This window comes from Apium graveolens, chromosome 11, assembly GCF_009905375.1.
Source record: "Apium graveolens cultivar Ventura chromosome 11, ASM990537v1, whole genome shotgun sequence".
Lineage (NCBI taxonomy): Eukaryota > Viridiplantae > Streptophyta > Magnoliopsida > Apiales > Apiaceae > Apium > Apium graveolens.
This window is the reverse complement of record NC_133657.1, coordinates 60676102-60686756: the sequence shown is the minus strand read 5'-3', so window position 1 is coordinate 60686756 and position 10655 is coordinate 60676102. Positions and strand designations below refer to the sequence as shown.

General features: G+C 33.6%; 1 protein-coding gene across 1 annotated transcript; it reads right to left on the bottom strand.

Annotated features, from left to right (window-relative positions):
* Positions 1-1532: 1532 nt before the first annotated feature.
* LOC141695534 (uncharacterized) lies at positions 1533-2111 on the bottom strand. The gene has a single exon (XM_074499773.1). The coding sequence runs from the start codon at positions 2109-2111 to the stop codon at positions 1533-1535; it is 579 nt and encodes a 192-aa protein (XP_074355874.1).
* Positions 2112-10655: the final 8544 nt, after the last annotated feature.

The window sequence follows — 10655 nt, the reverse complement described above, 5'->3', positions numbered from 1 at the left end:
ATTTAATCCTGATGCATTCTATGATATTTCGGAATTTAATTTATGCAAATCATTATCTCCCCCTAATTTAGGGAACATGGATTCATCAAAATGACAATCAGCATAGCGAGCAATAAAAACATCACCAGTTAATGGTTCCAGATACCTTATAATAGACGGAGAATCAAAACCAACATTTATACCAATTCTTCTTTGAGGTCCCATTTTAGTTCTTTTTGGTGGTGATATTGGAACACACACAGCACAACCAAATACTTTTAAATGAGATATATTAGGTACTTGACCAAGAACTAATTCTCGAGGGGATTATTTATGGTAAGCAAAAGGCCTTATTCTAATTATATTTACAACATGAAGTATTTCATGACCCCAAATAGATATAGGTAACTTTGCTCTTAGGAGTAAGGGACGTGCAATAAGTTGAAGTCTTTTAATTAAGGATTCTGCTAAACCATTTTGTGTATGTACATGAGCTACCGGGTGTTCGAATGAGATTCCTACTGACATACAATAATCATTAAAAGTTGCAGAAGTAAATTCAGCAGCATTATCTAGTCGGATTGATTTAATGGGATGGTCAGGAAATTGAGCTCAAAGTTTAATTATTTGGGCAAGTATTTTTGTAAAGGCTGTATTTCAGGTTGTAAGTAGACATACATGAGACCATCGAGTTGATGCATCAATTAAAACCATAAAGTACCTAAATTGGCCAGAAGATGGATGAATAGGACCACAATTGTCACCTTGAATTCTTTATAAGAATTTCGGGGACTCAGTTTGAAGCTTAACTGTGGATGATCGGGCAATCAGTTTTCCTAAAAAACATGCTAAACAATGAAGTTCATCTTGGGATATTATCTTTTGAGTTTTAAGAGGATGTCCCACAGAATTTTCAACGATACGACGTATCATAGATACTCCTGGATGACCGAGTCTTTCGTTCCAAAGGGAAAGTAGTTTTGGGAATATGACTTTGGGAATATTGACACTATGAGATTTAATAACTCGTATACTCGTAACATATAATCCTGAAGAAATCGAGTGGAATTTTTCTAAGACCCTTTTATTATCAATGGTGTTTGAGGTGATGAGAAGGTATTCTTTTTCATTCTCATTAGTAGTTTCAACGTGAAACCCATTAAGACCGATATCTTTAAAACTCAGTAGGTTTCTAGTTGACTTGCTAGAGTATAGAGCCTCTTGTATGTGTATGTGTGTCTTATTTGGTAGAAGAAAACTAGATTTCCTAAAACCTTCTATTATATTTGATGTACCCGATACCGTCCAGACATGTGAGTTTGTTTTAGTCAACTGTGAGAAGTATTTCTGACTCTATAAAATAGTGTGTGTGGTTGCGCAGTCAACAATGCACATATCTTCCATCCTTATACATATATAAATGAAAAACATCTTTATTAAAAACACACCGAGTACATAGAACAACAACATGAAATAAGTACATAAAATGAGTACATAATGGAAATAAGTAAAACACAAAGGAAATAAGTAAAGCAAGACAATCCATATGAAGTCTAGTCGTCTATACCATAATAAAGATTATCACTAATTTCTATTTCTTTTGAGGCCTTATTGATTGGTTCATTAACTAGATTATAATTAGCAAAGTTGGTTTCTACTCTCTTTCCATTATTCCTTTTGGATGACTCGTAGAGGTCGACAAGATGTTTGGGTGTGCGACAAGTACGTTGCCAGTGCCCCTCAGATATGCACCTATGACAGATGCCTCGGTTCTCTCCTTCTTGGGGTACCTTTCTTTTATTTGGCACTTCACGTTGCCATTTCTGGTGGACAGAGTTGTAACCATCACGTTGCCATTTCAGGTGGCTAGAATGATATTGATTGCGAAACCGACCACGTAAATTTCCACGTCCACGGTTTCGTCCATAACCCTGTTCTCCTCTATGCCCTTTCCCACATTCATTCTTCAGGAATGAAGTGTTATGTACTTTAGGTAACTGGGCAGAGCCTGTGGGGCGTATCTGATGAATTTTCAGTAGCAACTCATTATTCTTTTCAGCCACAAGAAGGAGAGATATCAGCTCGCCATATTTATGAAAATTCCGCTCCCTATATTGTTGAGCCAGGATCATAGTGTTGGGGTGAAAGGTTGAGAGGGTCTTTCAATCATTTCAAAATCAGCAATATTTTCACCACATAAAATTAATTTTGAGCTTATCTTGAAAAGAGCAGAATTATATTCAGCTACAAATTTGAAATCCTGTAACCTCAAATTAATTCAGTCATATCGGGCAGATGGCAAGTGAACAAGTTTCTGGTGATCAAATCTATCCTTGAGATTATTCCAAAGGGTGAGTGGATTTTTGATAGTGAGGTATTCAGATTTTAGATCTTCATCAATGTGATGCCTAAGAAAGATAATTGCTTTTTGTATTTTGTTCAACAGTTGGGATTTTTTCTGGGTCAATAGTATCATTTAGGCAATTATCACTAAGGTGTAATTCCGCATCAAGGACCCATGACAAATAATTATTTCCCGAAACATCCATGGCAACACACTCTAATTTTGCAAGATTCGCCATTCTGAATAGATTTTAAATAAGATATAATATGTCACATAATATTTAAACAGGCAAGTTGAAATAATAACTTTATACAAAAGTTACGATGACATAGCCGGCCAGAAAACTTTTGATTATTACTTGACGGCCATGCCATCTTTATAGTAGTATTACTTGACGGCAGAGCCATCTTTATAGTATTATTTGATGGCATAACCATCTTTATAGATTTCAATCAGTAACATAAATAAATATGTAACAATAATTAGAATAAAATGAGTAAAAGAAATCGTACCTCTTTTATGAAATAGTTTTAGTTGATGGAGACTCGTGGGCAGAATAAGTCGTACCTCTTTCGAGAATCAAGCTTCAATTGGCAGAGACTCGTGCTGATAACGTGTTATAAACCATGACTTAAAATATTAGTTATGTTTAATGTAGAGGAACTATAGGAGTATATATGATATAAAGAGAAAGTTGTATATCATTTCATTAGCTAAATGAGCTATTTATAGTAGTTGGTTTACAAGTCTTACTAAGTAAGCTATTCAAATCTTCTTCATTAAGTATTACAAAACTTCGTTGGTAAGTTTTGTAAATCATCCTCGATAAACTTTATAAGTCTTCCTAATTAAGTTTCTTTCTTAAAAAGCTGTGCAAGTCTTCCTCAGCAAGATTTGAGAGACTTCCTCGATACGCTTTGACAATCACTTTATATTTTTATTCAAATATTTTAACAAAATTATATATATACATACCTTTACAAGAAAATGTTATGCGCGCATTATTCCAAAAAACAAATATCCAATATGGGGAGAACTCACCTTCATCTAGTTCCGTAGAGAACTATTATATAAATTTATTTTAAACTATAATAACTGAATAGAGGTATAATTTGTAGTCGCTTAATTCCTGTTTTTGATTATCTCTTAATCACGACTTTCAAATCTTCTCAATTAAATTATTTGAATCATTAAATTAAAATACTTAAAACACATATGACCAAAATTTTCAAATTCCATTCTCACCAATGACATAATAAATTAAGCATATAGTATTATTTTATCAAAATTTTCAAGTTTGATTCCTGCCAACAACATATTAAATTAAATATCTAGTATTCTCTTACCAAAAGTTTCAGGTCCGATTCTCGGCAACAACATATTTAATTAAGCATATAGTATTATTTTACTAAAATTTTCAAGTTCGAGTCTCGCCAACGGCATAATAAATTAAGCATACAGTATTATCTTACAAAATTTCCAGGTTCGATTCTAGCCCAAAACATATTTAACAAAAAATTAGAGTATTATTTTTTTGAAGGTAAAAATAAAACTAACCGCGTAATTTTTATACTATTTAATCTTATCATAAATTAAACTCACTGAGTAGAAGTTTATACTTATGTCAGTTTTATACCCGTGCGATCTACGGTATGGTTATCATTTCGTAATATGATTTTTTTAACATTTATTTTTATTCAACTAAATTTTAATATGATAATTTGATTCCTAAATAAATTATTTTTCATAAATAATGTATTTTTCAAAGAATTATACTTTTTGCACTTATATATTTAGTTATTATTATATCTTTATATTTGACCTTGATAAATTTTGATATAATTTATGTGTTAAAATTTATTTTATTTTCGTTCTCTGATTTTTTTTACATTATAAATTTGTAAAGAAACTATTTTAATCATATCACATTAATATATTTACATCGTTATTTTTCTATAATTTATATATATTTTTTCTTAATGTTGTGGAGTTTGAAAATTGGAAAGCTGTTTAGAGTTTGCATTTTGCCGTGTTTGTAACAATATTTTATTATTTTTCTGTTCTAGTAATTTTTTTGAAAAATATACTTTACATTTTATTGGAATATTGAAGTTTGATATTTAGAACATCTCCAACAGTTTTTTAGTTCGTTTACTAAATTTAGTATAAAATATTGAATCATAATAATTTAAGACATCAATATCTATTCTCATCTCCAACAACATTCCGTATATTCATTCCTTATATAAATTTTTATCATTAAAATATATGACTATTTCAAAAAGTGAGAAAAGAGAAAGGGCTTTTTTCTAATCTATATTATAAAATAAGAGTTAGAAGACGAGGGAGATTAGCTAAAAATAAGGAATGTGAACAGGATCTTAGTGGATCTTAGTGATTTAAGGAATCATTAGGATATTGTTGGAGTGGTTTTTTTCTCCATCTTCTTTATATTATAATTTAATAGGGGTGTTCATCAAACCGCCCTCCCTGCATCGCCCTGCACCGCTCTACGTGGTTTAAACTTTTCGTGGTGCGGTCATGGTTTGCTTTTTTGTCAAACCGCACGGTGCAGTGCGGTTTGCGATTTGGGACTTTGCTCTCGTGGTTCAAACTGCACCGCACCGCATATTATTATTATTATTAATATTATTATTATTATTATTATAATAATAATAATTATTATATAATATATATTATTGTACCTTTTATAATAAAAAAATATAAAATATTATTGTCCCTTATAATATAAATAAATATATATAATAAGCATTTATGTAGAAATGTTGTAGCTTATAGTGGATGGTTGGATGCTATCGTTTATTGTTTTTTTATCAGTGACTAAGATAATTTGAAATTGGGAAAATGAATTTTTTCGTCACTCAACTTAACTTGTCTTTAGAAATTTACCATTCAACTATAATTTTTTTCTTTTACTCACTAATGTTAGCTTCATATTTTTTTTAGTCACTAACTTTAGGTTTGGATTTGATTATTAGCATTATGTCAATTTTTTATAGCATTATTAAAATATAGCGGTAGTCTGTAATATTTTAATGATTTGATATATGTTCCCCAAGACGTTTACCTTGATCTATGTAACTTTTTAATATTTTTAGTACTTTATGATCAGTTTGCTAATTTGATTGTATTGATTTTTTATTTTCATATTTCCCAAATCTCTTACTTCAATTAAAGAAATCTCTTAAAATTTTTGTAATAACCCCAATTTTTGAGAAATTTTGAAACCCTTATGAATAGTGTTTTTGCTGAACGAGAAAACTTTTCATGCCACGCTATGTAGGGGTTCTGTTATTGATCTTATGGGATATTATTAGTACTCTATGTGGTATATAAGTGTATGTAAAGATCGTCAGAATCCAATTCCGAACACTTTGATTTTTCCCGGAAATCCACAAGATACGGAGAGAATTGAGTATAAGGTAACAGGATAAAAAGGATTGAAATTAAAGGATTATAGGAGAGGATCATAAAAGGAATATAATATATTGAGAAAGGTTAAGGGAACCTAAGTAATAAGATCCCGGGTATGATCCCTCAAACGATAAACGAAAATGAAAGTTAAGCGAACCGTATAACAGATCAGCGGTCATTAGGCAAACAATTAGGAAGTTAAGCAAAGGAATTAGAGGAAGTGATGTCACCCAACCAATGAGAAGAGGACAAGGAAGGGAGGATGACATGTGCAAGGTGACACAAGCATGACATAGAAGGGAAGGAAGTGTGGTTGAATTATAACCACACAAAATCAAGGTTAATTAAGTCATTAACCAAAAACAACACAAAAATCAACCAACCAAGCAAATCATTTCATTTTCATCAAACAAAACATAAAAATCTCTTTCTTCCCAAGCTAGCTCTCGGCCCATTTCTTAAAATTTGAAGATCCAAGCTCCACCACTTACTATTTAGCAAGGTAATTATCTAAGCTTCCCCATGGATAGTTACATACGTCCTATAAGTTTAAGCTTCTAATTCCAAGCCAATCTTTTTCTATAAATCAAGGAAGAAGATGGTGAATAGTAACCTTCAAGAAATAACTTTAGTTTTCTTGAATTTTTATGAAAGATTAAGGTTATACAAGCAAGGATCAAGGCTCTTTTAGGCATTCAAAGCTCTTGGGTTGTGTTAGGAAGCTTCAAGGAGGTATAAACAACTTTCACCTTTAACTTATAGTTTGAACTTTGAGTTTTGATGAGTTTATGGATGGATTAATGTATATATAGAAATATCCATGTATGTATAGCAAGATCCATGTATGTTAGATAGCTTGGTTGGATTTGTGGTGATTTTGGATATGAATCTTGGTTAATGGTTAATGAATCTTAAGTTATGGTTAGTAGATCATGTTTGCGGTTGAATAAGTTGGAAAACCTTGAGATTATGGACTGACTTTGCCTTGATATAAGTTGTGTTTGATGTATTGATGATGGTTGGGTGGTTTGTAGTGAATTGGTAAAGAATTGGAGTGGTATAAATATTGGTAATCGCGTAAACATAGCCGTCGTAACGTCCGATTTTCTTTGGACTGTTTTTGTGCATAGCATTAGGACCCGAGAACCCCCTGCTAGATTATGACCACTGCCATGTTTAGATAGCTCATGTTACGAGCTTCGTTTTGATATGTAGTTCGTTCGATTCCGATGCACGGTTTAGGAGAAACGACCGTTTCAAGTAACGGCGTTTCGCGAACGAAACATTTCCCCTCGCCTTACTTTGAAACATAGGTTAAAGACCAAAAAGGACTAATTGAAGTATGAAACATTTATGGTAAGTGTGTTAGGCAGTTGGTAAGACACTCGCGAAGGAATCGCCTTAAAACTCGTAAAGGTTAAATTATTAAAAATGGTGGAGCCGAGGGTACCCGAGTGACTTAAGCGAATCAGTGAGCGCAAAACGAGCGTTAGAGTCTAAGTTAGTTAAAGTATAGATTTACAAGTGACTTTGGTTTAATTCCAACTTACTTGTTGCTTATAGGTTACCAGAGTCGTCCCGAGCCATTCGTAACCCCCAGTCGCTCAGGCAAGTTTTCTACCCGTTATACTGTTGCTGTGATGTAAATATATGTATATGCATTATCTTGTGATATTGCATGATTGTTATTAGCAAATTTTGCGATATATTGGAGCATGCTAATATGGTATATATGCATGTCTGTTTCGTAATCTGGTTATCTATCTGTTGATTTCAATGCTTATAGTTGCATAATACCTATGCTAGAAATAAGCAAGTAGTTGCGTATACCCTTAGTATAGGGGATAAAAGGTGAACATATTTCTAAACCGGGAGTCGATGTTCCCGAGTATATTATATATATATATATTTATTTATTTATATATATATATGGATATAGTTTTTAAAACTATTAATCGAATAAGGTTTATTCGATAACTTTAACTTTATTTTATTATTGAATATTATTTCGAATATTATTCGAAGGCGTATGACTCCTTTACATTATTTATTGGATATTACTTGGACATTCAATTGAGGATGTATGACTCCTTTATTTTATTTAATGAATATTATATAATATTCATTCGAGGTATTATGACTCAGCTTATTTCATTTATTGAATATTATTTGAATATTCATTTGAGGATCTATGACTCCGATTATTTGCTGAGATATATTCTTTATTTTATTAAAGAATAAGGTGTCGATAATCAAACTTATTTTTGATTATTCAAATAAAGATATTACTTTCGTATAAGTATATCTTTGATTATTTGCTATTCATTTCAAGTATAAGTTTTAATACTTCTACTTCAATTATTTTATAAAGATTATTTTTTATGGGAATATTATTTAAATAATAATATTCGGACATTTTCTAAATATTCTGGGGACCGATTTACTTCATTAAATCAGTTTTACTCCAAACACTCTTTAAAGTGTTTTCGAGTCTTTAAAATGATTTTCAAAAGTTAGAGCGGATCCCAAAACTATTTTTATATTTAAGATCTTCCTTTTAAAAAGGGGATTTAAATACTCGCTCAAAACCTGGGGGATCCGGCTCGGTGGTGTGTTTTATATTCGCAACAAGGTTGCTGTCTTGGTAAAAGAGTTTTTGATTACTTACCCAATATTCGGGAAGTAAAATTCTTGGAACAAGTTAATCCATTAACAGGCATCGCCTGGGAAATATCGGTGAGTTTTCCTTTCCAACTAGGTACGACTTCTTGGTGGAGCCGTATCAACAAGTTTCTACTTGGGGAAAGGGGGAAACGAGCTTTACGTTTCAGAGTCATGGATTTCATCTGAACTAGGAGTGGCGTAAGTGGTCGAGTAGCGCCGGCCCAGCCTTATTATATTGGCCCAAATGGCCTGGAAGTTCCGCTAAGGCGGTCCATTCCTTAGGAGTTCAGTGTTCGGTTGACAAGTAAATCCGACAGGTTCTCCTCTACATGTAGAAAATGGTGGGGTTGCACTACTACGACTGATCATCGTAAGTGGTCTTCCTGGCGCGGCAAACTCTCGTAATGAGTTCATCATCCAATTGGATAATTTCTGCAACACTACCCAGAGCACTTCGATAGAAAGGCTACGGTTGGGCGATTGTTGAGTGTTGGCAGGGTCAAGTTTTAAAAATTATGTTTACATCAAATGAAGTATCTCGTAACTTCATTTTATTTTGATAATATTTTAAAGATTTAATCTATTCAAATCTTGTCTTATAGTCTCATCTATGTGATGAACTTTTGAAACTGATTATAACTTGAACGGTGGTAGTTCAAGTAGTATTGGGAAAGATATAAGTATATTGGGGTATTTGGTAACCTCATCTTTTAAACTTATATCTAATTAATAATTGTCTTATGAATGACAAAGATTTTCAGAAAAACGTTGAGACAAGGTTAGATATATGAGATCACCTTGCAACGATATTTTTTTTATACAGTTATACACTGGGACTTTGTGTATATTATGCATGGAAGAGGACTTCCAATATTTTGAAAAGTATATATGTATATATATATATATACTGAATATTTTGCGACTTCATCGCATTAAGATATCAACTTGGTTCATTTCTTTTGACCAAGACTTTCATGAGTACTATGAGAAGGCTCATATATTGTTAATCATTATACATATTATTTTGGTGGGCTTGCTGCTCACCCTTGCTTTCTTCTTTCATCACACAACATCAGATAGACAAGATGAACCGGACCAAGCTCCCGATTCGCAAGAGGTTAGGAGACGTTCCGCAGTTTTCTAGAAGCACGGATGCCGCCATAGCTGAGGTAGGAACTACCAATAGGCTAGGCTTTCAACTTTTGATGTATCAGATTATGTATATTTATGAATTGTAATAATGGCAAAGAAATGTAAATTTATTCAGAAACCTGTTTAAGGTGTATTGGCATATAATTGTGGAATAAAACGACTTGTGATTATTTTTGGATATTCATCTCTGAGACTATAACTTGTGGTGTGTGTGTTTATTGTGGGGTCACAGTACAGAGTAGTTGATTATTTATTAAGATTGGGTGTTGTTAAGGGAAATGGAACTCGTGACAACCCGGATCCCCGACCCCGGATTTGGGGGTGTTACAGAAATGGTATCAGAGCCAAGCGTTATAAACCTCAGAGATGATGGGACGTTAAGATAATAAGTTCACTAAGATAAAAAGAACTCTTGCCAAGTTCATAGTCGGACTACCTAACGTAGTACTGACAGTTAAAACCCTTACGGGAACCCTTATAAGTATCGTGATAGTAACGTAGTTCGTTCTCGTATAGGGCAGCGGAGCACCGAACCTTGAGGTTCAGGAGCATCAACATGAGGATGTTTTATTACAAGTTGGAGATCAAATTGTGAATCCGATGGAGTACCCTAATGAGGGATCGGATGAGGTTCAGATAGAGAATGTTGCGGTTGAGGATGTTATTCCGGAAAGGATTGTGGCTGAGGAGGATCTCATAGAGGATCCTGATGAGAATGAAGAGAGGACCGCTGAGGAACTGATGACCATAGTCAGGGCGACTACCAGAGCAAGAATGGCCGCGAGGGTGGCCCTAGAGGATGAAGAGTTACCAAGGGCACAAAGGTTAATGAGGGCAGAAGGAGTGGGGCCTTCCATGACCCCAATTATACCAGTATCAGACCCTCTTTCAGAGGCTCCTGTAGACATCCATGAGGTTCCACCAATTCCTGACCCATCCCCTGTACAGAGCCCAGCACATACTGAGGAAATGCCACCTTTATCCCCTGAACCATTGTCACCTGATACCGTGCTTGGTTATCCCTTTGGATCTCCTGGGTCTGCACCACCCGCACCCCATGGACTGCTAGATGCTACCACTC